The 27,776-nt window shown below is 42.0% G+C and overlaps 1 protein-coding gene across 4 annotated transcripts in view; it reads left to right on the forward strand.

The window, feature by feature from the left end:
• KAT5 (lysine acetyltransferase 5) overlaps positions 1 to 27,776 on the forward strand; it is a 45,633-nt gene that overhangs the window by 10,863 nt on the left and 6,994 nt on the right. For 2 of the 4 annotated variants that reach the window (XM_070766732.1, XM_070766734.1), the window contains 7 exons: positions 1,048 to 1,128; positions 12,435 to 12,509; positions 12,633 to 12,881; positions 18,696 to 18,785; positions 21,241 to 21,381; positions 23,930 to 24,023; positions 26,638 to 26,797. In XM_070766732.1, the coding sequence (XP_070622833.1) occupies positions 1,048 to 1,128; positions 12,435 to 12,509; positions 12,633 to 12,881; positions 18,696 to 18,785; positions 21,241 to 21,381; positions 23,930 to 24,023; positions 26,638 to 26,797 (890 nt within the window). Of the gene's footprint in view, positions 1 to 1,047; positions 1,129 to 12,434; positions 12,510 to 12,629; positions 12,882 to 18,695; positions 18,786 to 21,240; positions 21,382 to 23,929; positions 24,024 to 26,637; positions 26,798 to 27,776 lie in introns of all 4 variants that reach the window. The other 2 variants (XM_070766731.1, XM_070766733.1) reach the window with 1 other exon arrangement.

Genomic DNA, 27,776 nt, shown 5'->3' on the forward strand with positions numbered 1-27,776 from the left:
ATTCCCAGCCAGATTGATTCAAGATGGGTTGACTTCAACTCAAAGAATTCCCCAGCCAGTTTAAATTTAAGTTGGGTGGACTTTAACTCCCAGAATTCCCAGCCAGATTGATTCAAGATGGGTGGACTTTTAACTCAAAGAATTCCCCAGCCAGCTTAAATTTAAGTTGGGTGGACTTCAACTCCCAGAATTCCCCAGCCAGCTTAAATTTAAGTTGGGTGGACTTTAACTCCCAGAATTCCCCAGCCAGCTTAATTTAAGATGCACGGACTTTAACTCCCAGAATTCCCCAGCCAGCTTAAATTTAAGATAGGTTGACTTCAACTCCCAGAATTCCCAAGCCAGCTTAAATTTAAGATAGGTTGACTTCAACTCCCAGAATTCCCAAGCCAGCTTAAATTTAAGATAGGTTGACTTCAACTCCCAGAATTCCCAAGCCAGCTTAAATTTAAGATAGGTTGACTTCAACTCCCAGAATTCCCAAGCCAGCTTAAATTTAAGATAGGTTGACTTCAACTCCCAGAATTCCCAAGCCAGCTTAAATTTAAGATAGGTTGACTTCAACTCCCAGAATTCCCCAGCCAGCTTAATTTAAGATGCACGGACTTTAACTCCCAGAATTCCCCAGCCAGCTTAAATGAGTATGGATGAACTTCAACTCCCAGAATTCCCTAGCCAACATGGTGACTGAGGAATTCTGGGAGTCGAAGTCCTCACCTCTTAAAGAACGCTTGCTAGGAAACGCTGGAGTCGAAGCCCATCTATCTTAAAGCCTGCTGGCTGGGGAATCCTGGGAGTTGAAGTCCACCCATCTTAAAGTTGAGAAACTTCCCCAGAGCGAGCCAGTCAATCAGATACCTTGTATGATCCTTCTTCTCACCCCCAACTTCTGGACAATAGTTGCACAGGCTTTGGCTGGCCGACTTCTGCCAGCAAACCTGGGCCGAATCTCTGCAATGTTGGTGGAAAATTGGGGAGGGGAAGAAGGGAGGAGGAAGGGGAGGCAGGCCCTCTCCCCCAGGACCTGTTTGCTTTGGTCTCTTCCAGAAAAGGAAGGTGGAAGTGGTCTCTCCAGCAACCCCCATCCCTGTGGTCAGTGAGACAACGCAGGCCTCGGTTTTTCCCCAGGTAAGTGCCCGAAACGGAATACAGGTGCGGCTTAGCCACCACAAAGGAGGCCAAACGTTTTGTGGCTAAAGCATTAGACATTCGTGCAGTTGAGTTTGGCTCTGTTTTACCTACTATCTTTTTTGGGGATATAAAATGTTTTATTGTTTTTTACTTCATACACTTTAATACAATGCCAAATACAGTGATACCTTGTCTTACAAACTTAATTGGTTCCGGGACGAGGTTCTTAAGGTGAAAAGTTTGTAAGACGAAACAGTGTTTCCCATAGGAATCAATGGAAAAGCAATTAATGCGTGCAAGCCCAAAATTCACCCCTTTTGCCAGTCGAAGCGCCCGTTTTTGCACTGCTGGGATTCCCCTGCAGCATCACAAAAACACAGAAGTCCAGAGGTGGGGTTTCCCATGGAGGGGAGCCTCAGGGGAATCCCAGCAGCGGAAAAACGGGTGCTTCGCTGGCAATGGAAGTCCAGAGGCGGGGCCTCCCAGTGGCGGCGGTGGGTTTGTAAGGTGAAAATAGTTTGTAAGAAGAGGCAAAAAATCTTAAACCCCGGGTTTGTGTCTCGAAAAGTTTGTATGATGAGGCGTTTGTAAGACGAGGTATCACTGTATCTTCTAATTCCAGTACAATAAAATGCAGTGTTTTGTTAGTAACTCTTGTATAATCCCAGACAAAAAGTTCATAATGCTTTCGTAAATTACTCAAGACCCACCTATACCGCCAGGCATGGGGGAGTTGAGACACCTTTCCCCCAGGCTTTTTATATTTTATGTTTGGTATGTGTGTGTTGTTTGGTTTTTAAATATGATAGGGTTTTATATGCTTCTTTTTTTAATATTAGATTTGTTTCGCTATAATATTGTTTTTTATTATTGTTGTGAGCATCCCCGAGTCTTCGGAGAGGGGCGGCATGCAAGTCTAATAAATTATAATTATTTAATACAAAATTATTAATTTATAAATCCTTTCTCTCTTATTGCAAAAAAAAAAATCAATCTAATCTTGTCCTCCAGCAATCACAATCATCATGTATTACATCTCTTCATTAACGTTCCTTCAAATATATACTGACAAATAAACAATGTTTCTAACATTCTAATTAACTGGTAGGCCATAGTGCCTCCTATTTCTCTTTACACATTTTACTTAAATCTAAAAACCCCTATATAGTCTGTCAAGCCACAAACATTGAAAATACTAAAAAAGAAAAAAAAAGAGCAAAAAAAATTACAACCAATTGCATTCATTTTTTTCAGTGCACCATAAATCATCTATTATTCACTAATTCCATTTTTATAAATCTTTCAAAACCACCTCTGTTCTTATATTCCAATTTTATTTATCGAATTCAACTTGCTTTATTCATATACTTCATTAAAACCAATTAAATCTATTTTAAATCAACAAACCTAATATTTCCTTAATATATTTCACTGAAGTTAGTTAAACCTGTTTTAATATAGTCAACAAACCAATTATTTACCCACTTTCTTGCTGCCGTCGTTAAACGAATCGCTTGCGGTTTTTTAAGTTAGCAAACACTGTTGGGAAAGGAATCCAACTCATTTAGAAGGTCACCGAAAAGGATCAATTGATCCCGGGACGTTGCCACCGTCATTAATGTGAGTTGATCGCCAAACCCAAACAAAATTTGGATCGTGTACTGCAATGGTCATAAGGGTGAAAAACATTGTTCTGTCGGGCTCTCGGGTGGACTCCTCCCAAAAATTCACAGGTACAAATTTCAGACACACACATGTTTGAAAATTCAAAACAATGTTCTTTATAATGAAAATTCACTTAAACTAAGCCCTCTTTATGTATAGCCAAGAGCACTCGTCTCCAAACAAACTGGTAATTTGTACAAGTCCCTTATCAGTTCTGTGATACTTAGCTTGCAGCTGTGAAGCAATTCACAGTCTTTCTTCTTTCACAAAGTGAAACACACTTTGCTCTGGTTTAGTTTCAAAGCGGGGGGAAAATCAGCACACAAAAGGTCAAAGTCAGTAAAGCAGTCACGAAACACAACGATCAGATAATCCTCCACAATGGCCAAACCCACAGGCTGCTCTTTATAGCAGCCTCACTAATGACCACAGCCCCACCCAACCACAGGTGGCCTCATTTTCTTTGATAATAATCTCTCAGTTGTTGCTGCCTATGCATCGCTCTCCGCATGCGTGGCTGTATCGTTAACTCTTGTTCTGAATCCAAGGAGGAGCTAGATAATTAATCTCCTTCTGAGCTGTCTGCCACACTCTCCTCCTCCCTGTCACTCATGTCTTCTTGGTCAGAGGAGCCTTCATCATCAGATTCCACCGGGGGCAAAACAGTCCTGCAGCATGTGGATGTCTCCCCCACATCCACAGTCCTTGGGGCAGGAGCTGGGCCAGAGCTAACCACAACAAACACATTGGTGCCGGACACGACTTGGGGATTCTATCCTGCCCCATATTGAGGTTGTTCACTGGGAGGAAACTGGGCCTTCACTCTCCACCCCCCCACCCCCCTTCAAGGCATCTTTTGTAGATGTTTGGTCAGACAGCCGTACCTTCTAAGAATCTACTGGCCTTCAAGGCTGTTTCTGACGCCACCAGAGAGGTAGAAACATAGAAACATAGAAGACTGACGGCAGAAAAAGACCTCATGGTCCATCTAGTCTGCCCTTATACTATTTCCTGCATTTTATCTTACAATGGATATATGTTTATCCCAGGCATGTTTAAATTCAGTTACTGTGGATTTACCAACCACGTCTGCTGGAAGTTTGTTCCAAGGATCTGCTACTCTTTCAGTGAAATAATATTTTCTCACGTTGCTTTTGATCTTTCCCCCAACTAACTTCAGATTGTGTCCTCTTGTTCTTGTGTTCACTTTCCTATTAAAAACACTTCCCTCCTGAACCCTTTAACATATTTAAATATTTCGATCATGTCCCCCCTTTTCCTTCTGTCCTCCAGACTATACAGGTTGAGTTCATTAAGTCTTTCCTGATACGTTGTTATACTGTACCTCTAGCTATGCAGCCAAGCATCCTACTTGCTTTTCCTACTGCCCGAGCACACTGCTCACCCATTTTGAGACTGTCAGAAATCACTACCCCTAAATCCTTCTGAAGTTTTTGCTAACACAGAACTGCCAATGCAATGCTCAGATTGAGGATTCCTTTTCCCCAAGTGCATTATTTTACATTTGGAAACATTAAACTGCAGTTTCCATTGCTTTGACCATTTATCTAGTAAAGCTAAATCATTTACCATATTACAGACCCCTCCAGGAATATCAACCCTATTGCACACTTTAGAGTCATCGGCAAATAGGCGAACCTTCCCTACCAGACCTTCCCCTATGTCACTCACAAACATATTAAAAAGACCCCAAAACTCTTCCCATTCAGATGCCTCCACCTGCAGCCAGCTCAACCCTTGGTACAATTCTCTAAGTAATCGTTCAAAGTTATTTTTTTTGTTTGTTTTTATTGATTTTTCACTTTTTCCATATCATAACATTCGAGCAGATCTACAACCTTCTAGATACATTATATACTGCTCAAAAAAATAAATAAAGGGAACACTTAAAAAACAGAATAAAAAGCTTTAAAACTTGTGGACTTCAAAATAGAACAGAGTTAAAGTTTATCGTTAAAAGTTTATGCACTGCTCCAAAAAATAAAGGGAACACTTAAACAACAGAAGTCAATCAAACTTCGGTGAAATCAAACTGTCCACTTAGGAAGCAACACTGATGGACACTCAATTTCACATGCTGTTGTGCAGATGAAATATTCAATGAGAACATTTCATTCATTCATTCAGATCTGAGATGTGTTATTTGAGTGTTTCCTTTATTTTCTTGGGCAGTATATTTAGTTTGTATATTGTATATTTGCATGAAACCGTGACTCCATTTTCACAAATATAAGAACACATTTATTGATTGATTGATTGATTGATTGGATTTGTATGCCGCCCCTCTCCGGAGACTCGGGGCGGCTAACAGCAACAATAAAACAGTGTACAATAGTAATCTTGTGGAATAGTTGTGGAAATGAAATATTTAGTGAGAACATTTCATTCATTCAGATCTAGGATGTGTTATTTGAGTGTTTCCTTCATTTTCTTGGGCAGTATATTTAGTTTGTATATTGTATATTTGCATGAAACCGTGACTCTCCATTTTCACAAATATAAGAACACTTATTGATTGATTGATTGATTGATTGATTGATTGGATTTGTATGCTGCCCCTCTCTCCGGAGACTCAGGGCGGCTAACAGCAACAATAAAACAGTGTACAATAATAATCTTGTGGAATAGTTGTGGAAATGAAATATTTAGTGAGAACATTTAATTCATTCAGATCTAGGATGTGTTATTTGACTGTTCCCTTTATTTTTATTTGAGCAGTATCTTTACATTTATACAATGTACCATATTTTTCAGAGCATAAGACGCACGTTTTTAACACCCCCCCACTCAAGAGAGGGTGAAAACTTGGGTGCATCTTCTACACCGAATGTAGCCCCACCCAGCCACCCCCCGAACCTTTGGCCTCTGCCTCCCAGTAATTTACCTCCTTGTAGCAAACAGCGCAGGGCCTGTAAGGCCAACTAACTCACGGTCAGCTTTCCCTGGCCTGCTAAACTGAAAGTGAAGCTAGCTGCAAGGAGGCAAATTGCTTGAAGAGAGAAGCAGATTTTTATTTTCTGCAGAACTGAATGCAAGAAGGTCGGTCAATAACTCTAAATGTCTGTATGTTCAAATTACACTGGTGAACGGCAAAAAAAAAATCAGCAAAGGTAATACAGTGTTCCCTCAATTTTCATGGGTTCGAACTTCGCGAATGGCCTATACCACGGTTTTTCAAAAAATATGAATTAAAAAATACTTTGCGGGGTTTTTTCTATACCACGGTTTTTCCTGCCCAATGACTTCATACGTCATTGCCAAACTAATAATTTTTGCAAATAGATAACAAAAAATTTTTTATTGTCAGTAACTAATTATGTTTATAAATATCAGGATCACTAAGTGTCTTATTCAATGGTGAGTGCCAGTAATAATGGTGAGTAAATGGTGGTTAAGGGAATGGGAAATGGTAATTTAGGGGTTTAAAGTGTTAAGGGAAGGCTTGTGATACTGTTCATAGCCAAAAATGGTGTATTTAGAAACATAGAAACATAGAAGTCTGACGGCAGAAAAAGACCTCATGGTCCATCTAGTCTGCCCTTATACTATTTCCTGTATTTTATCTTACAATGGATATATGTTTATCCCAGGTATGTTTAAATTCAGTTACTGTGGATTTACCAACCACGTCTGCTGGAAGTTTGTTCCAAGGATCTACTACTCTTTCAGTAAAATAATATTTTCTCATGTTGCCTTTGATCTTTCCCCCAACTAACTTCAGATTGTGTCCCCTTGTTCTTGTGTTCACTTTCCTATTAAAAACACTTCCCTCCTGAACCTTATTTAACCCTTTAACATATTTAAATGTTTCGATCATGCCCCCCCCTTTTCCTTCTGTCCTCCAGACTATACAGATTGAGTTCATTAAGTCTTTCCTGATACGTTTTATGCTTAAGACCTTCCACCATTCTTGTAGCCCGTCTTTGGACCCGTTCAATTTTGTCAATATCTTTTTGTAGGTGAGGTCTCCAGAACTGAACACAGTATTATTCCAAATGTGGTCTCACCAGCGCTCTATATAAGGAGATCACAATCTCCCTCTTCCTACTTGTTATACCTCTAGCTATGCAGCCAAGCATCCTACTTGCTTTTCCTACCGCCCGACCACACTGCTCACCCATTTTGAGACTGTCAGAAATCACTACCCCTAAATCCTTCTCTTCTGAAGTTTTTGCTAACACAGAACTGCCAATGCAATACTCAGATTGAGGGTTCCTTTTCCCCAAGTGCATTATTTTACATTTGGAAACATTAAACTGCAGTTTCCATTGCTTTGACCATTTATCTAGTAAAGCTAAATCATTTACCATATTACAGACCCCTCCAGGAATATCAACCCTATTGCACAATTTAGAGTCATCGGCAAATAGGCAAACCTTCCCTACCAAACCTTCCCCTATGTCACTCACAAACATATTAAAAAGAATAGGACCCAAAACAGACCCTTGTGGCACACCATTTGTAACCTGTCTCTGCTCAGAATATTCGCCATTAACAATAACTCTCTGATGTCTATGCTTCAGCCAGCTTGAAATCCACTGAACTATCCAGGGATTAAGTCCAATCTTCACTAATTTATCTATCAGCTCTTTATGTGGAACCGTATCAAAGGCTTTGCTGAAGTCCAGGTAGGCAATATCCACGGCACCACCTTCATCCAACACCTTTGTGACATAGTCAAAGAAATCAATGAGATTAGTCTGACATGATTTGCCTTCAGTAAAGCCATGCTGATTTGGGTCCAATAAGTTATTGTTTTTTAGGTGCTGATTTATCCTCTTTTTGAGTAGAGTCTCCATCATTTTAACTATAACTGATGTCAAGCTAACTGGCCTGTAGTTACCAGCTTCTTCTCTACCATATCTCTACTTCGCGGAAATTCGACTTTCGCGGGCGGTCTCGGAACGCATCCGCGGCGAAAATCTGTATGTCTGTTTGATGGTGTTTGATATGCTGATTCCAAAGATATGCTTAGTTTTGCTCTATCACGTACGTTTCTGATATAGAAGCATTTTTTGTTATTAGATTAGATTAGATTAGATTAGATTAGATTTATTGGATTTATATGCCGCCCCTCTCCGCAGACTCGGGGCGGCTCACAACAATGGTGAAGAACAATACATAGTAACAAATCTAATATTTAAAAATCTAGGTTACAGTTTTAGATTAAAAGTCCAAAAAAGAAACCCCAATATATAAAAAACAACACACAATCGAATCCTACACAAAAACTACATGGGCAAGGGGGAGATGTTTCAATTCCCCCCTGCCTGACGTTATATCTGCATTTTCAATGTACTATGTGATAATTACTGTTTTCTTAATGTTGCCAGTATATTTTTATATCTTATAATAATGACGCTGCTCCATGGAAACTATACCTGCTAACAGAAAAACTATATACATTTTTGAAATCAGAACAAAAAAAAGGGTTCGGAAAAGTACAAGGTCAACCGCGATGATTACAAAAAATATTTTTTGTAGACCTGTGTTATTAGAAAAAAAGACTGCTTTATTATTGTTCTCCAGGGGTCTCCAAACTTGGCAACTTTTAAGACTTGTGGACTTCAACTCCCAGAATTCCTCATCCGCCTTGGCTGCCGGGCGTTGAAGTCTGCCAGTCTAACGCGATTGGAGGCCCCTGTTCTAGACAACAAAACGAAGAAGCTTTTTTAAAAAAATGCTTGATCTGGAGATGCCCAGTGGTATGGTATATACTGTGCTGTTTGCTGGGAGGCAAATTTCTGGAAGGCAGAGGCAGAATTTTTTTTCCTTTATTTTTCTCACCCAAAACTAAACTCCGAAAAATATGTCATAGAAACATAGAAACATAGAAGTCTGACGGCAGAAAAAGACCTCCTGGTCCATCTAGTCTGCCCCAGTGTATTACTGTTCCTCCAGCATTGCGGGCATGCAATCCTAGCAGCTGTTGTGATGTTCAAAATCAGATACAGTGGTACCTCTACTTACGAACGTATTTCGTTCCGTGACCAGGTTCTTAAATAGAAAAGTTTGTAAGAAGAAGCAAATTTTCTCATAGGAATCAATGTAAATGCAAATAATGTGTGCAGTTGGGGAAACCACAGTGGAGGCCCTGTTTCTTCCCAGGAGATTTCTAGAGAGGCCCCATAGAGGCTTCTCCCTGCCTTTTCCGGCTTTTTTTCCTCCCAGGAGATTCCTAGAGAGGCCCCAAAGAGGCTTCTCCCTGCCTTTTCCGGCCCTTTTTCCTCCCAGGAGATTCCTAGAGAGGCCCCATAGAGGCTTCTCCCTGCCTTTTCCGGCCCTTTTTCCTCCCAGGAGATTCCTAGAGAGGCCCCAAGGAGGCTTCTCCCCACCTTTTCCGGCCCGGTTTAATCCCAGGAGATTTCTAGAGAGGCCCCATAGAGGCTTCTCCCCACCTTTTCCGCCCGGTTTCCTCCCAGGAGATTTCTAGAGAGGCCCCATAGAGGCTTCTCCCTGCCTTTTCCAGCCCTTTTTCCTCCAAGGAGATTCCTAGAGAGGCCCCACAGAGGTTTCTCCCTGCCTTTTCCAGTTACAGTTTTGGAGGCTCGGGTTTGTAAGTGGAAAATGGTTCTTGAGAAGAGGCAAAAAAAATCTTGAACACCTAGTTCTTATCTAGAAAAGTTCGTAAGTAGAGGCATTCCTAGGTAGAGGTACCACTGTACTTGGTACTTTCATCGTATAAGTGATTATGACACTGAAAAAAAGGGACTTACGAACTTTTTTCACATCTACGGCCATTGCAAGCATCCCTCGCGGTCCCGTGATTTGCATTCAGATCCTTGACAGCTGACTCACAATTGTGACGGTTGCCCATTGTCCCGGAGTGATGTCATCTCCTTCAATAACTTTCTGAACAAGCCAAAAAGTCAACAGGAGAAACGCTAGATTCCCCCCGTGCGACTCGCTTTACAACTGACGGTGGCAAGAAAGATCGTATATCGTATTTTTCAGAGCATAAGACGCAACCTTTTCCTCCCTAAAAGTGGTTGAAAATTCAGGGGCATCTTATACTCTGAATGTAGCTTTTTTCAAAGCTTTTTCCCCCCAGCCCTAAGTATAGGTGCTAATGATATTGTAGATCTCACCTACAAAAAGATATTGACAAAATTGAACGGGTCCAAAGACGGGCTACAAGAATGGTGGAAGGTCTTAAGCATAAAACGTATCAGGAAAGACTTCATGAACTCCATCTGTATAGTCTGGAGGACAGAAGGAAAAGGGGGGACGTGATCGAAACATTTAAATATATTAAAGGGTTAAATAAGGTGCAGGAGGGAAGTGTTTTTAATAGGAAAGTGAACACAAGAACAAGGGGACACAATCTGAAGTTAGTTGGGGGAAAGATGAAAAGCAACATGAGAAAATATTATTTTACTGAAAGAGTAGTAGATCCTTGGAACAAACTTCCAGCAGACGTGGTAGATAAATCCACAGTAACTGAATTTAAACATGCCTGGGATAAACATAGATCCATCCTAAGATAAAATACAGAAAATAGTATAAGGGCAGACTAGGTGGACCATGAGTTCTTTTTCTGCCATTAGACTTCTATGTTTCTATGTTTTTAATGATGTTCCCACCTTACAGATTCTTTCATTGTTACTCTCTGCAAAGAATATTTTCCAAGCTCTAAGTCTGTGCAGGGTTTTTTCCATTGGTCTAACTTGCTCCAAATGTTTCTTTCCAGTTCTAACCAGTTGCTAACAATGTTCCCAGCTTTTACCAGCTTGCAAGCTCTTTCATTGTTACTCTTTGCAAAGAATGTTTTCCAAGCCCTAAGTTTTTGCAGGTTTTTTTTTTCATTGCTGTAACTTGCTCCGAATGTTTCTTTCCAGCCCTAACCAGGTACTAATGGTGTTTCCAGCTTTTAATGGCTTGCAAGCTCTTTCATTGTTACTCTCTCTGAATAAGGTTTTTTTAAAGCCCTAACCAGGGGATAAAATAATGTGCTGAAGCTGACCAGGTTTAGGATGCTAGCCAGATTAATATCTGGTAAGCAGATTCTTTTCCCTTTAAAAAAAAAATATTCTTTATTGAAATATATACTTTAAAAACAAAACATATAAACACTTAAGACATACAAATTATACACACACACATTAAAAAAAGATTATTCAATTAAATTATTCACCTCCATCACACACAATATCTTCTTAGTCATTTTTACGGCTATTACAGACGATGATACTAAAAAAAAAAAAATTCCGGTTATTTGATTTATATACATGTTGGTTTTGCTTTTAACCGCCTTAAATCAATCAATATTACAACACCTCAACTGGTACAAATCAAATGGTTCATAATTGATCTTTGAAATGTTATTAGTTAGGCAGATTCTTTTCCCTATTTTCCTCCCCAAAAACTAAGATTTATACTCTGAAAAATATGGTAAATACAAGAAAGGTATTCTTTATCTAGTTATTCATATTTTAACCGCGGCCAGGATAGTTTATGCGCAAAATTGGAAAGGGGAAAATACAGTGGTCCCTCGATTTTCGCGATCTCAATCTTCGCGAAATGCTATACCGCGATTTTTCAAAAAATAATAAATTAAAAATACGTCCGCGGTTCTCTGTCTCTCTTTCCTTCTCTCTCCCCCCCTCCACTTGCCCACGAGAAGAAAAAAAGCAACCTCTGCCGGGCAGCTCCCCTTGTGCCCTCGCTTTGTGCCTACCTCTTGTCCCTCTCTTTTGGGGATTTTTTTTTCTTTTCTTTTTTCGCCTTTGGTCTCCCATTACTGTAAACCTGCCGCTTGGCCGCTGCCGAGGAGAAGCAGAGGGGGTGGCTGAGGCGGCGGAGGCGTAGCGGCGGCAGGCGAGCTTGGAGCCTTGCTTCAAGGGGGTCAGACGCAGCCTCGGCGAGCCGAAGGTTTCCGCGGCTCTGACCCAGAGCAGGAAGGGCTGGTGGGGGCGGCGAATCCACCTCCCCAGCCACCGGCTCCACCATCTGCGCATGCGCGGCCATGGGAAAAAAGGGCGCGCATGCGCAGATGGTGTTTCCACTATATCGCGAAAAATCGATTATCGCGAGAGGTCTTGGAACGTAACCCTCGCGATAATCGAGAGATCACTGTATTCCCAAAGATGAAGAGGTAATTAAGAAAATATTGGATTGCGCCGAGATGGATATGATGACAAGACGGTTAAATAATCAGGAGGAATCAGAATTTTATATTATTTGGAATAAGGTGTATATATGGATAAATAAGAAGAAAAATTAAATGGTAAACCTATGTGAGAACTATAAATATACTAAAATGATTTATTTTTCTTTTTTTTATTTTTCTTTTTTCTGTATAAAATTGCTTTATTGCAAGGTTGAGCCAAATTTCTTCTTTTCATTCAAATTAATATGTTGAATTAAGGCATTGATAATGTATTCTTTTTTTAAAACATTTTTTTGACTTCTACGATAAGAGGGGGAATTGTAACCCCTACTTTATGTTAAATGTTTGTCAATTTTTATGAAAATTAATAAAGTTTTACCAAAAAAAAGAAAAGAAAAATATGGTAAATGGGAGATAAAGCTCACACAACAGACGTTTGGTTTAACAACAGGAATGTTGTGTTCAATTCCGATCGTAAATTGAGGACCTCTTTTCTTCTCTTTCCCAGAATGGCTCTGCTCGCCGAGCCGTGGCCGCCCAGCCAGGCCGGAAAAGAAAATCCAATTGCCTTGGGACCGATGAGGTACATATCCGGGCCGGGAAAATCGGCGGCGCCCATCGTGGTTTCCGCTCGGGAGGAGACCACACCTGGCTTGCTTCTCCCATCCCGAACGGAGCCCCCTTTTTTTTCGATTCCCGCAAGCAGGACTCCCAGGACAGCTCGGATGGGATCCCGTCAGCCCCCCGGATGACGGGCAGCTTGGTCTCGGACCGCAGCCACGACGATATCGTCACCCGCATGAAGAACATCGAATGCATCGAACTTGGGCGCCACCGCCTGAAACCCTGGTACTTCTCGCCCTACCCTCAGGAGCTCACGGCCCTCCCCGTCGTCTACCTCTGCGAATTCTGCCTTAAGTATGTCAAGAGCCTCAAGTGCCTTCAGAGGCACCTGGTAAGGGCTCCGTCTTTCCTCCACCTCTCCCTCCCACCCCCACCAAGCCAGCTTTGGATCAAAGTACAGGGGTGCCTCTATTTTATTTATTTATTTATTTATCTATCTATCTATCTATCTATCTATCTATCTATCTATCTATCTATCTATCTATCTATCTATCTATCTATCTATCTATCTGATTTGTATGCCGCCCCTCTCCGTAGACTCGGGGCGGCTAACAACAACAATAAGACAATATAAACAAATCTAATATTTAAGTTAATTTAAAAACCCTAATTTAAGAAACCAACCATACATACAGACATACCATGCATACATTTTATAAGTCTAGGGGGAAGGGGAAATCTCAATTCCCCCATGCCTGACGACAGAGGTGGGTTTTTTTGGAGCTTACGAAAGGCAAGGAGGGTGGGGGCAACTCTGATATCTGGGGGGAGTTGGTTCCAGAGGGTTGGGGCCGCCACAGAGGAGGCTCTTTCCCTGGGTCCCGCCAAACGACATTGTTTAGTCGACGGGACCCGGAGAAGGCCAACTCTGTGGGACCTAACCGGCCGCTGGAATTCGTGTGGAAGAAGGCGGTCCCAGAGATCTCCTGGACCGATGCCATGAAGGGCTTTATAGGTCATAACTAACACTTGGAATTGTGACCGGAAACTGATCGGCAACCAATGCAGACTGCGGAGTGTTGGTGTAACATGGGCATATTTAGGAAAGCCCATGATTGCTCTCGCAGCTACATTCTGCACGATCTGAAGTTTCCAAACACTTTTCAAAGGTAGCCCCATGTAGAGAGCATTACAGTAGTCGAGCCTCGAGGTGATGAGGGCATGAGTGACTGTGAGCAGTGAGTCCCAGTCCAAATAGGGCCGCAACTGGTGCACCAGGCAAACCTGGGCAAACGCCCCCCTCGCCACAGCTGAAAGATGGTTCTCTAATGTGAGCTGTGGATCGAGGAGGATGCCCAAGTTGCGCCTCTACTTAAGAACTTTTTGAGATAAGAACCAGGTGTTCAAGATTTTTTTGCCTCTTCTTAAGAACCATTTTCTACTTAAAAACTTGAGCCCGGAAAAGTTTTCCAGGAAATTTGAGAGCGGCACAAAGGCCCGGCCAGTTTCCTGCTGTTTCCCCTTTAATCCCGTCCATCTCGGGCTTTTCTGGGCTGCCAGAGGAGCCTTTCAGTGGCGCTTGAGGGGGCTTTGGCAGTCCAGAGTGTACGAAGCATTTTTCTTTCTCTGGGCGCTTGGAAAGGGAATAAACTTCTGCCACGCCCAGAGAAAAGAAACGCTCCCTTTGCTCTGGGCAGCGACTGCCTCCTCCTCTTCCTCCTCCTCCTCCTCTCACCCAAATTCCGAGCTTTTATTTCTTTCCTAATGGGTTTGCCCGCATTATTTGCTTTTACTTTGATTCCTATGGGAAAAATTGCTTCTACTTACAAACTTTTCTACTTAAGAACCTGGTCACGGAACGAATTAAGTTCTTAAGTAGAGGTACCACTGTAGTTCCAATCCCCTCTTCGGTTATTTGCAACGCCCCCATATCAGTTGGAGGATAGCGGTATCACTTAGACTTATATACCGCTTCGCAGTGCTTTTACACCCCTCTCTAAGTCGTTTACAGAGTCAGCCTCTTGCCCCCCAAAATCTGGGTCCTCGTTTTACTGACATTGGAAGGAGGTGCTAACAATCTTTCCGTTTTGCAGGCTTGTTTTCATTGCTGATAGCAGTATCACTTAGACTTATATACTGCTTCGCAGTGCTTTAGAGCCCTCTCTAAGTGGTTTACAGGGAATAAGCATTATGCCCCCAACAATCTGGGCCCTCAGTTTACCGACTTCGGAAGGCTGGAAGGCTGAGTCAACCTTGAGCCAGTCAGAATCACACTCCTGACTGGGCAATGAGTTAGCCTGCAATAGGGAGGGAGGGAAGGAGGGAGGAAGGAAGGAAGGAAGGGCAATAGCACTTAGACTTATATGCTGCTTTACAGTACGATAATAATAATAATCCTTCCAAGATGGGTCAAATGAGGACCCCGATTGTGGGGGCAATAGGCTGGCTCTGTTAAAAAGTGCTATTGCTAACATGTTGTAAGCCGCCCTGCTTCTAAGGAGAAGGGTGGCATAAAAAATTGAATGAATGAATAAAATAATTATAATTATAATTGTAACATTTATTTATAATTCCCTTTTGACAAAGGGCATAACAAAGGACCACATACAATTAATAAAGACAGACAGTAACACTTCTTAGGTAATATATACACTTGGGAAAAAGCACAGCTAATAAAAACCAGAAAACTTATTAAAACATTCCCAATCTCTCCAATGTCTTCCCCTCTTACTGATCCTCAGTCTGGCGAATCAAAAAAGGAATGTTTTTAATGCCTTACAAAAACGGTGAAAAGTCTCCTCTACCCGAATCTCTAAGGGAAGTCTGTTCCACAGACACAGAGCCAGATCTTGAAAGGCCCGCTATGTGTGTCTGTGGAACAGACAACAGGCCCTTCCATGTTGAACGTGGGTCCCTCGATGGTATATAATAATAATAATAATAATAATAATAATAATAATAATAATAATAATAATAATTTATTAGATTTGTATGCCGCCCCTCTCCGAAGACTCGGGGCGGCTCACAACAACGATAAAAACAATATTATACTGCCACAAATCTAGTATTAAAAAAAACCCTAAAAACCCTATCATAATTAAAAACCAAACAGCACATACATACCAAACATAAATTATAATAAGCCTGGGGGAAAGGTGTCTCAAATCCCCCATGCCAAGATAAACTAAGATAAAAATATACCAAGATAAATCGGCCACCAAGTAGAAATATAGAAGTCTGACGGCAGAAAAAGAGCTCATGATCCATCTAGTCTGCCCTTATAGTATTTCCTGTATTTTATCTTAGGATGGATTTATCCCAGGCATGTTTAAATTCAGTTCCTGTGGATTTTCCAAGCACGTCTGCTGGAAATTTGTTCCAAGCATCTACTACTCTCAGTAAAATAATATTTTCTCATGTTGCTTTTTATCTTTCCCCCAACTAACTTCAGATTGTGTCCCCTTGTTCTTGTGTTCACTTTCCTATTAAAAACACTTCCCTCCTGAAACTTATTTAACCCTTTAAGATATTTAAATGTTTCGATCATGTCCCCCCTTTTCCTTCTGTCCTCCAGACTATACAGATTGAGTTCATTAAGTCTTTCCTGATACGTTTTATGCTTAAGACCTTCCACCATTCTTGTAGCCCGTCTTTGGACCCGTTCAGTTTTGTCAATATCTTTTTGTAGGTGAGGTCTCCAGAACTGGACACAGTATTCCAAATGGGGTCTCACCAGCATTCTATATAGCGGGATCATAATCTCCCTCTTCCTGCTTGTTATACCTCTAGCTATGCAGCCAAGCATCCTACTTGCTTTCCCTACCGCCTGACTGCACTTTGCTGTAATTTGCTGTGTTTGAGCGCAGGTCCTTAAATTGCCATCGCTAACCGTTTAAATTGGGCCCTGGCTCAAATTGGCAACTTTACAGCCCTCTTTAAGTGGTTTAGAGTCAGCCTCTTGCCCCCAACAATATGGGTCCCCATTTTACCCTCTTTTTTCAACTTTGAGCCTTTCAGAATCGAACTCCTGGCAGTGGGCAGAATTCGCCTGCAATCCTGCATTCTAACCCCCTGCGCCACCCTGACTCATCCACCCTCCTATCGTCCCCAGCCCACCTCTGCTGCTCTGTCTGTTAGTCCTGGTTTCCGTGTAGTTTTTAAAAGTCTTCTCGGCGGTTTTAATCTTTCTTCTATTTGACCTAAAATCTTCATCTCTGCAATTTTGATGTTTTTATTCTTTCTTCTGTTCAATTGAAAATCTTCACCTATACGTTGAATGTTTTAATCTTCTATTTAATTAAAGGTCGTTAAAATATTAAAGATTAAAATATTTAATATTTTAATGTTTTAAGCATTTCTATTTAATAAAATCTCTAATAAAAGTTTTTAAACTCTTAATGTTTTAAACTGCAGAAATGAAGATCTTAAGTGGAATCACTTAAGATCTTCATTTCTGCAGTTTAAATGTTTTAATCTTCTATTTAACTTAAAATCTTTATCTTAAGGTTTACTGTTTTAATATTCTATCTAACGTAAAATCTTCATCTGTGTAGTTTTAATGTTTTAATCTTTCTTCTATTCCACTTAAAATCTTCATTTCTGCAGTTTTAATCTTTTAATCCTTCTTCTATTTAACTCAAAATCTTTACCTGCAGTTTTACTGTTTTAATCTTCTATCTAACATAAAATCTTCATCTGTGTAGTTTTAATGTTTTAATCTTTCTTCTATTCCACTTAAAATCTTCATTGCTGCAGTTTTAATCTTTTAATCCTTCTTCTATTTAACTCAAAATCTTTACCTGCAATTTTACTGTTCTAGTCTTCTAAACTTAAAACCTTCATCTGTGTAGTTTTAATGTTTTAATCTTTCTTCTATTCCACTTAAAGTCTTCATTTCTGCAGTTTTAATCTTTTAATCTTTCTTCTATTTAACTCAAAATCTTTACCTGCAGTTTTACTGTTTTAATCTTCTAAACTTAAAATCTTCAACCGTGTAGTTTAATGTTTTAATCTTTCTTCTATTCCACTTAAAATCTTCATTGCTGCAGTTTTAATCTTTTAATCCTTCTTAACTCAAAATCTTTACCTGCAGTTTTACTGTTTTAATCTTCTAAACTTAAAATCTTCAACCGTGTAGTTTTAATGTTTTAATCTTTCTTGTACTCCACTTAAAGTCTTCATTTCTGCAGTTTAAATGTTTTAATCTTCTATTTGACTCAAAATCTTTACCTGCAATTTTACTGTTCTAGTCTTCTAAACTTAAAATCTTCATCTGTGTAGTTTTAATGTTTTAATCATTCTGCTCCTTGTTTAATAACTTTAAGCTGCACAGAGTCACCTTATAGGGTAGGCCCTACTTGGACCGGGACTCACTGCTCACAGTCACTCATGCCCTCATCACCTCGAGGCTCGACTACTGCAACGCTCTCTACATGGGGCTACCTTTGAAAAGTGTTCGGAAACTTCAGATCGTGCAGAATGCAGCTGCGAGAGCAATTATGGGCTTCTCCAAGTATGCCCTATCACTCCAACACTCCACATTCTGCATTGGTTACCGATCAGTTTCCGGTCACAATTCAAAGTGTTGGTTATGACCTATTAAGCCCTTCATGGCACCGGACCAGGATATCTCCGGGACCGCCTTCTGCCGCACGAATCCCAGCGACCGGTTCGGTCCCACAGAATTGGCCTTCTCCGGGTCCCATCGACTAAACAATGTCGTCTGGCGGGACCCAGGGGAAGAGCCTTCTCTGTGGCGGTTCCGACCCTCTGGAACCAACTCCCCCCTGAGATTAGGATTGCCCCCACCCTCCCTGCCTTTCGCAAACTCCTTAAAACCCACATCTGCCGTCAGGCATGGGGGAACTGAAACATCTCCCCCTTGCCCATGTTGTTTTGGGGTTAGATTGATTGTGTGCTTGTTTTTTAATATTCTGGGGTTGCTTTTTATGAATTTTTTACCTTAACATTGTAATTGGATTGGTGGGTATTGGATTTGTTATTATGTATTCTTTTTACTTTGTTGTGAGCCGCCCCGAGTTTGCGGAGAGGGGCGGCATATAAATCCAATAAATCTAATCTAATCTAATCTAATCTAGGTGGGTGGCATAAAAACTTAATGAATAAATATATATACAGGTTGATTTAACAACCATTTTACTTTGTGAGAAAGACACCCAACTTGTGTGGTTTTTCTCCTCTGCAGATGAAATGTGACTTGAGGCACCCTCCGGGCAACGAAATCTACCGCAAAGGAACCATTTCCTTCTTTGAGATCGATGGCCGGAAAAACAAGGCAAGAAAATATATTTATTTATTATTATTAATTTATTAATTTATTATTTAGATTTGTATGCCGCCCCTCTCCGCAGACTCGGGGCGGCTCACAACAAGATACGGCAATTCATGACAAATCCAAATAAATTTAAAATATTTAAAAAGATTTAAAAAGAACCCCATTTACTAGCAAACACACACATAAACATACCATGCATAAATATCCTTAGTGCTATCTGGCTCTTCCCCAGCCTGGAATCTGCCTACATTTCCCAGCGTTCCTTGCGGATCCACTGATGGGGAGGTCTGCTCTCACCCATGTTAAAACATGCCATTTTCTTTATGTACCGTATTTTTCAGAGTATAAGACGCTGAAAAAGGCTGAAAATTTGGGTGCATCTTATTTTCCCCCAGAGCTAACGATATTCCCGGCTTGCAGGCTTGTTTTCATTGCTACTCCAAAGAAGTTTTTTTACAGCCCTAAATTTTTGCAGGCTTGTTTTCATTGCTACTCATTGCAAAAAAGGGTTTTTCAGCCCTGAGGTGGTGCTAACACTCTTCCCGGCTTGCAGGATTTTTTTTCATTGCTACTCCGAAAAAGTTTTTTTCCAGCCCTAAGTTTTTTCATGCTTTGTTTCATAGCTGCTCGCTCCAAATAAGGGTTTTTTCAGCCCTAAACAGGGGTTAAAATAATGTGCTAAAGCTGACCAGACTAAGGACGCTAGCCCGATGAATACCTAGTAGGCAGTTTTGTTTCCCTATTATTATTATTATTATTATTATTATTATTATTATTATTATTATTATTATTATTATTATTATTAATTGGATTTGTACGCTGCCCCTCTCCGCAGATTCTCCCCCAAAACTAAGGTGTATCTTATATTCCAAAGAATACGGTATTTCAATTCTGGATATTTAATTAATGAGCTCTAGTGAAAAGTTCTCCAACCTCAAAAAGCCCACCAGATACAGGTACAGTCCTCAACTTACAGCTATTCAATTAGTGACCATTCAATCTAATGACGACACTGGGAAAGGGGGCTTAATAGCTGTTTTTTCTCAAACTGAGGACTGTCGCAGAATCTCCATGATCATGTGATCGAAATTCAAATACAGGGGTACCTCCACTTACGAACTTAATTCGTTCCGTGACCAGGTTCTTAAGTAGAAAAGTTTCTAAGAAGAAGCAATTTTTTCCATAGGAATCAATATAAAAGCAAATAATGCGTGCGATTGGGTGGAGGCCCTGTTTCCTCCCAGGAGATTCCTAGAGAGGCCCCACAGAGGCTTCTCCCTGCCTTTTCCGGCCATTTCCTCCCAGGAGATTCCTACAGAGGCCACATGGAGGCTTCTCCCCGCCTTTTCCGGCCCTGTTTCCTCCTAGGAGATTCCTAGAGAGGCCCCCCGGAGGCTTCTCCCCACCTTTTCCGGCCCTGTTTCCTCCCAGGAGATTCCTAGAGAGCCCCCAAGGAGGCTTCTCCGGCCTTTTCTGGCTCTGTTTCTTCCCAGGAGATTCCTAGAGAGGCCCCACGGAGGCTTCTCCCCTGCCTTTTCCAGCCTGTTTCTTCCAGGAGATTTCTAGAGAGGCCCCACGGAGGCTTCTCCCCACCTTTTCCAGGTTTGTTTCTTCCCAGGAGATTCCTAGAGAGGCCCCACGGAGTCTTCTCCCTGCTTTTTCCGGCCCTGTTTCTTCCCAGCAGATTCCTAGAGAGGCCCCATGGAGGCTTCTCCCTGCCTTTTCCAGCTACATTTTTGGAGGCTTGGGTTTGTAAGTGGAAAATTGTTCTTGAGAAGAGGCAAAAAAATCTTGAAAAGTTACCTAGGAAAGTTCATTAGTAGAGGCGATCTTAGGTAGAGGTACCACTGTGTTTGGAAACTGGCATGTACTTATGACAGTTGCAATGGTCCCGGGGCCATGCGATCTCCTTTTGCGACTTTTGGATAAGCCGTGGGGAAGCTAGATTCACTTAACAACCGGGTTACCAACTTAAACAACTGCAGCGATTCTGTTAACAACAGTCGCAAGGTTGTAAAACGGGGCGTGAAACTCATTTAACTTTCTCGCTTAGCCACAGAAATTAGCATCTTGATTTTATGGTCGTAGGTCAGGGACGGTACAGGCAGTCCTCACCTTACGACCACGAGGGAGACTGCCCTTTCTGTCGTTAAGGGAGACGTTTGTTAACGACCATCATAAATATGAGTCAGTGGGTTTCCAAGCATCGTGATTTTGATCCCATGGCCTTTGGGTTGTGGCAATGGTCGTAAGTGTGAAAAATAGGTTGGCTTTCTTTTCTAGTGCCGTTGTAACTGTGAACAGTCGCTCAATGAACTTTTTGTAATTTGAGGACTCCCTTTCCTGAGGGTTCCTGTTATCAGGCAAGTCCTGGATGCTACCGGACGAACTGATTGATCCAAACGTCCCGCCGTGGATTCATCCTGTGTCCCTTCTCTGCTCTTTCCTCTCCCAGAGTTATTCACAAAACCTTTGCCTCCTGGCCAAATGCTTCCTCGATCACAAAACGCTCTACTACGACACGGATCCCTTCCTCTTCTACGTCATGACCGAGTACGACAGCAAAGGCTTCCACATTGTCGGCTATTTCTCCAAGGTGGGTATCCACTCGATTCCCCCCCCCAAAAAAATTCATGTTCTTTAATGATCCAATGCCATTATTCTCTCTTCCTTTTCTCTCTTTTTCTCTCCCTTTTTCCTTCTCTTTTTCTTTCTCTCTCTTTTTCTCTTTCTCTTTCCTTCTCTTTCTCTTTTTCTTTCTCCCTCTTTTTCTCTTTTTCTTTCTCTCCCTCTTTTTCTCTTTCTCTTTCCTTCTCTTTCTCTTTCCTTCTCTTTCTCTTTCCTTCTCTTTCTCTTCCCTTCTCTTTCTCTTTTTCTTTCTCTCTTTTTCTCTTTCTCTTTCCTTCTCTTTCTCTTTTTCTTTTTCTCCCTCTTTTTCTCTTTCTCTTTCCTTCCCTTTCTCTTTCCTTCTCTTTCTCTTTCCTTCTCTTTCTCTTTTTCTTTCTCTCCCTCTTTTTCTATTTCTCTTTCCTTCTCTTTCTCTTTCCTTCTCTTTCTCTTTCCTTCTCTTTCTCTTTCTCTTTCTCTTTCTCTCCCTCTTTTTCTCTTTCTCTTTCCTTCTCTTTCTCTTTCCTTCTCTTTCTCTTTCCTTCTCTTTCTCTTTTTCTTTCTCTCTTTTTCTCTTTCTCTTTCCTTCTCTTTCTCTTTTTCTTTTTCTCCCTCTTTTTCTCTTTCTCTTTCCTTCCCTTTCTCTTTCCTTCTCTTTCTCTTTCCTTCTCTTTCTCTTTTTCTTTCTATCTCTCTTTTTCTCTTTCTCTTTCCTTCTCTTTCTCTTTCCTTCTCTTTCTCTTTTTCTTTCTCTCTCTCTTTTTCTCTTTCTCTTTCTCTTTCCTTCTCTTTCTCTTTCCTTCTCTTTCTCTTTTTCTTTCTCTCCCTCTTTTTCTATTTCTCTTTCCTTCTCTTTCTCTTTCCTTCTCTTTCTCTTTCCTTCTCTTTCTCTTTCTCTTTCTCTCCCTCTTTTTCTCTTTCTCTTTCCTTCTCTTTCTCTTCCCTTCTCTTTCTCTTTTTCTTTCTCTCCCTCTTTTTCTCTTTCTCTTTCCTTCTCTTTCTCTTTCCTTCTCTTTCTCTTTTTCTTTCTCTCCCTCTTTTTCTCTTTTTCTTTCCTTCTCTTTCTCTTCCCTTCTCTTTCTCTTTTTCTTTCTCCCGCTTTTTCTCTTTTTTTCTCTCCCTCTTTTTCTCTTTCTCTTTCCTTCTCTTTCTCTTCCCTTTCCTTTCTCTTTTTCTTTCTCTCCCTCTTTTTCTCTTTTTCTTTCTCTCCCTCTTTTTCTCTTTCTCTTTCCTTCTCTTTCTCTTTCCTTCTCTTTCTCTTTTTCTTTCTCTCTCTCTTTTTCTCTTCCCTTCTCTTTCTCTTTTTCTTTCTCTCCCTCTTTTTCTCTTTCTGTTTCTTTTTCTCTCTTTTTCTTTCTCCCCTCTTCTCTCTTTCTGACCATCCCCTGGTGATTGAGCCAAAGTCATGCATCCGGCTTTTTTTGTCTAAGCTGAGACTAGAACTCACTACCTCCCGGTTTCTAATTTTTCTACAGACCAGAGAAAACATAGCACAAACTCAGTTTGTTCAAGCCTATATTTAATTGATTAGCCTTCACTAATAACTTGGCTTAAGACAAGGGAGGGTGGGGGCAATTCTAATCTCCGGGAAGTTGGTTCCAGAGGGCTGGGGCTGCCACAGAGAAGGCTCTTCCCCCGGGGCCTGCCAAACGACATTGTTTAGTTGACGGGACCCAGAGAAGGCCAACTTTTTGGGACCTTATCAGTCGGTAGCAGGCGGTTCCAGAGGTAGTCTGGTCCAAAGCCATGTAGGGCTTTAAAGGTCATGACCAGCACTTTGAATTGTGACCAGAAACTGATCGGCAGCCAATGCAAGCCGATCCAAAATAAATCTTAAATTAGTATTTTCTCAAAAAAAACCCAGCTGTTAATTATATGGCATTAACAGCTGGCATAAGTCCACAACGTCATAAAACAAAGATAAGTAACTAGTCCTGGATATTGCAGGAAGCTTACGGAGGTTGGCATGATGCCTGGAATCAGTCCACAAAACGGAAGCCAAAACATATAAGTCGAGCAGAGGTTTCCCAAACAAGAGGCACACAATAGAACAAGTGATCAAACGAGTTGTTTCGTGCAGTCATTCCTTAAGTAAGGTTGGAGAGTGGCCATTTAGCTCCAAGCCCTACTCCTGAGGTGACCTACTCCTGAGTAGCCATTCCTGTCTATTGGCAGCTCTGCACGCTCGTGCATTAAGAGGTTTCTCCTCTTCTTCCTCATCACTGCTGTGAGGTGCTGGAGGTTGCGAAGGCCATGGGGCTGAACCTCTGGCACCAAGTCCTTGCCATCCTCCTCACTGTCCAGCTCGGGTGCCAGCTCGCACATCACCTCATTGGCCTCGTCTCAGACGGGATCCACTAGCTGCTGGCGAGTCACAACACTAATGGTGGCACCTTCGCCACTAAACATAAACTGGCTAATTCGGTTCTTTATAGGATTAAAAAAAGGCCGATCCGCGTTTTGCCCCAAAATCTTGGCTAGGTTGGAAGGAGAAGGGCCCGATTCTCACCCCCTGTTCGCCTTGTTCTCCCTCGCAGGAGAAGGAATCCACAGAAGACTATAACGTGGCGTGCATCCTGACATTACCTCCTTACCAGAGACGGGGTTACGGCAAGCTGCTGATCGAGTTCAGTAAGTTGAGCCTTCCTGGTTTGAATTCACTTTGGCTTACCAGCCATTCGCAGAGCGGCTGGTTCAGAGTTACGACAGCGCTGCGAAAAATGACCAAGGTTCTGTCCTCACTCTTACGACTGTCTCCCAGCATCTTCACGGTCCCATTGGTTCAACGTTCAGGCACTCGGCAACCAGTCTGTGTTTTGTAATACAGGTGGTCCTCGACCCACAACAGTTCCCTCGGGGACTATTGGAATTTACGACCGCACTGACTTACGGCCGTTTTTTCCACACTTGCGACCGTTGCAAGCATCCCCGTGGTCACGTGATTTATATTCGGATGCTTGATGACCGATTCACATTTATGACGGTTGCAGTGTCCCTATGGGACTCTGGGCAGTGAGTTAAGCCTGCAATATTGAGGGAGGGAGGGAGGGAGGAAGGAAGGGCAATAGCACTTAGACTTATACAGTGGTACCTTTACTTACGAATTTAATTTGTTCCGTGAAAAGTTTGTAAGGAGCAATTTTTCCCATAAGAATCAATGTAAAAGCAAATAATGCGTGTGATTGGGGAAACCACAGGGAGAGTGAAGGCCCTGTTTCCTCCCAGGAGATTCCTAGAGAGGCCCCACGGAGGCTTCTCCCTGCCTTTTCCTGCCAGGTTTCCTCCCAGGAGATTCCTAGAGAGGCCCCACAGAGGCTTCTCCCCGCCTTTTTTGGCCCCGTTTCCTCCCAGGAGATTCCTAGAGAGGCCCCACGGAGGCTTCTCCCTGCCTTTTTTGGCCCCGTTTCCTCCCAGGAGATTCCTAGAGAGGCCCCACGGAGGCTTCTCCCTGCCTTTTTTGGCCCCGTTTCCTCCCAGGAGATTCCTAGAGAGGCCCCACGGAGGCTTTTCCCTGCCTTTTCCGATTTCAATTTCGGAGGCTGGGGTTTGTTAGTGGAAAATGGTTCTTCAGAAGAGGCAAAAAAATCTTGAACACACGGTTCTTATCTAGAAAAGTTAGTAAGAAGAGACGTTCATAGGTAGAGGTACCACTGTATATTGCTTTACAGTATGATGATGATGATGATGATGATGATGATGATGAAGGGCTTAACAAAACAATTAATAAAGACAGACAGTAACACTTCTTAGGTAATATACACTCACGTGTGTGTGCGTGATGCCTTTTTGCCGTCTCCTGGCAAGCAAAGTCATTGGGGCAGCCGGATTGACTTAACAACCGGGTTGCTAATTTAACCACTGCGGTGATACGTGGCAAGAATGGTCGTAAAACGGGACACACCCGCTTATATAACAGCTGTTTTCATGGAGCGACATACAATTTGTCTGGGTTGTTGAAAGTGAATGAATGAATGATTTTTAATGCTCCAGTGTTTTTAGAAGTATATTAATTGGATTTTAGATTTGATATTGTATGCTGTTTTTATTTTGTGGTGAGCCACCCCAAGTCCTCGGAGAGGAGCAGCATACAAATCCAATTTATTTATTTATTCTTTCATTCATTCATTCATTCAATTTTTTTATGCCGCCCTTCTTAGACTCAGGGCGGCTTACAACAAGTTAGCAAAGGCACTTTTTAAACAGAGCCAGCCTATTGCCCCCACAATCCGGGTCCTCATTTGACCCACCTTTTAAGGATGGAAGACTGAGTCAACCTGGAGCCGGTGGTGAGATTTGATTTGATTTGATTTGATTTGAACCGCTGACCTGCAGATCTAGCACTCGACCCACGGCATCAGCTAACTGCTAGCTGTAGTTCAGCAGTTCAAATCTCATCACTGGCTCAAGATTGACTCAGCCTTCCTTCCTTCCTAGGTGGGTGAAATGAGACCCAGATTGTTGGGGAGCAATATGCTAATTCTGTAAACAGCTTAGAGAGGGCTGGAAAAGCACTATGAAGTGGTATATAAGCCTAAATGCTATTGTCTCCCTTCCTTCCTTCCTTCCTTCCTTCCTTCCTTCCTTCCTTCCTTCCTTCCTTCCTTCCTCCCTCCCTCCCTCCCTCCCTTCCTTCTTCCTTCCTTTCTTCCTTCCCTCTTTCTTTCCTTCCTTCCTTCCCTCTTTCCTTCCTTCCTTCCCTCTTTCCTTCCTTCCTTCCCTCTTTCCTTCCTTCCTTCCCTCTTTCCTTCCTTCCCTCTTTCCTTCCTTCCTTCCCTCTTTCTTTCCTTCCTTCCTTCCCTCTTTCCTTCCTTCTTCCTTCCTTCCTTCCCTCCCTCTTTCCTTCCTTCCCTCTTTCTTTCCTTTCTTCCTTCCCTCTTTCCTCCCTCCCTCCCTTCCTTCCTTCCTCCCTTCCTCCCTTCCTTCCTGTCAAATGAGGACTAAAGTGGTATATAAATCTAAATTCTAACTTTTGGCTAATTCTAACCCATCCCAGCTGGCTTTCAACAAACAGCAAATACAAGCTGGGTTTGTTTCATGACTGCATATTCACTTAACAACGGCAGCAAAATGGGCCCAAACTCAACTAGGTGACTTAAAACAACTGTCTCGCTTAGCAATTCTGGTTTGTAAATCGAGCACCGCTTAACACATCACTCCGTTCCCCCCCCCCCCCCAATGATCCTGGATCTGTTTTTTAAAAAAAACCTGGCTTGTTTTTAAACTCGGTTCCATCTCTCCTCTCCAGGTTACGAGCTGTCCAAGGTGGAAGGGAAGACGGGCACCCCTGAGAAGCCCCTCTCGGACTTGGGCCTCTTGTCGTACCGCAGCTACTGGTCCCAGACCATCCTGGAGATCCTCATGAACCTCAAACTGGAGAACGGCGAACGGCCACAGATCACCATCAAGTGAGCAGGGCCAAAATAGCAGGGCTGTGCGAAAAACTGTAGACGGTTTTTAATCCCTCAAAATTGGAGAATGACCATCGCTTAGATGGTTTTTCCCAAATTATGTCAGCAAATTGTGGTGTGTGTGTGTGTGACACAAGGCAGGGATGAAATACGGAAGAGATTCTCAGAAGAGAGGGTTGGACTAAATGACCTCTGTTTAGCCCCCTTCTCACTCTGGGGTCTGATTCAGTCTGATCTATCTATTCGGTTCCTTGATTGATTGGTTGATTTATTTTTTTTAGGTTGCCGATTGGGCCAAAAATGACTTTTATTTTTACCTTCTCCCTGTTTACAAACAGAAGAAGAGAGGGTTGGACTAGATGACCTCTGTTAGTCCCCTTTCCCACTCTGGTCTTAATCGGTCTGACCTCTCCATTCCGCTCCGTGATTTTTTAATTTTATTTTATTTTTCGGTTGCCGATTGGGCCAAAAATGACTTTTATTTTTACCTTCTCCCTGTTTACAAACAGAAGAAGAGAGGGTTGGACTAGATGACCTCTGTTAGTCCCCTTTCCCACTCTGGTCTTAATCGGTCTGACCTCTCCATTCCGCTCCGTGATTTTTTAATTTTATTTTATTTTTCGGTTGCCGATTGGGCCAAAAATGACTTTTATTTTTACCTTCTCCCTGTTTACAAACAGAAGAAGAGAGGGTTGGACTAGATGACCTCTGTTAGTCCCCTTTCCCACTCTGGTCTTAATCGGTCTGACCTCTCCATTCCGCTCCGTGATTTTTAAAATTTTATTTTATTTTTCGGTTGCTGATTGGGCCAAAAACGGGGGGGAAAGAGAGGGCTGGACTAGATGATCTCTGTTAGTCCCCTTTCCCACTCTGCGATCTTGTTCGGTCTCATCTCTCCATTTAACTCTGCAATTTGTTTTTATTTTTTATCGTTTTACCAATTGGGGGGGGAAAAAAGCAGTTTCATTTTTGTCTT

This window comes from Erythrolamprus reginae, chromosome 13 (genome assembly GCF_031021105.1).
Source record: "Erythrolamprus reginae isolate rEryReg1 chromosome 13, rEryReg1.hap1, whole genome shotgun sequence".
In the NCBI taxonomy this organism is placed as follows: Eukaryota; Metazoa; Chordata; class Lepidosauria; order Squamata; family Dipsadidae; genus Erythrolamprus; species Erythrolamprus reginae.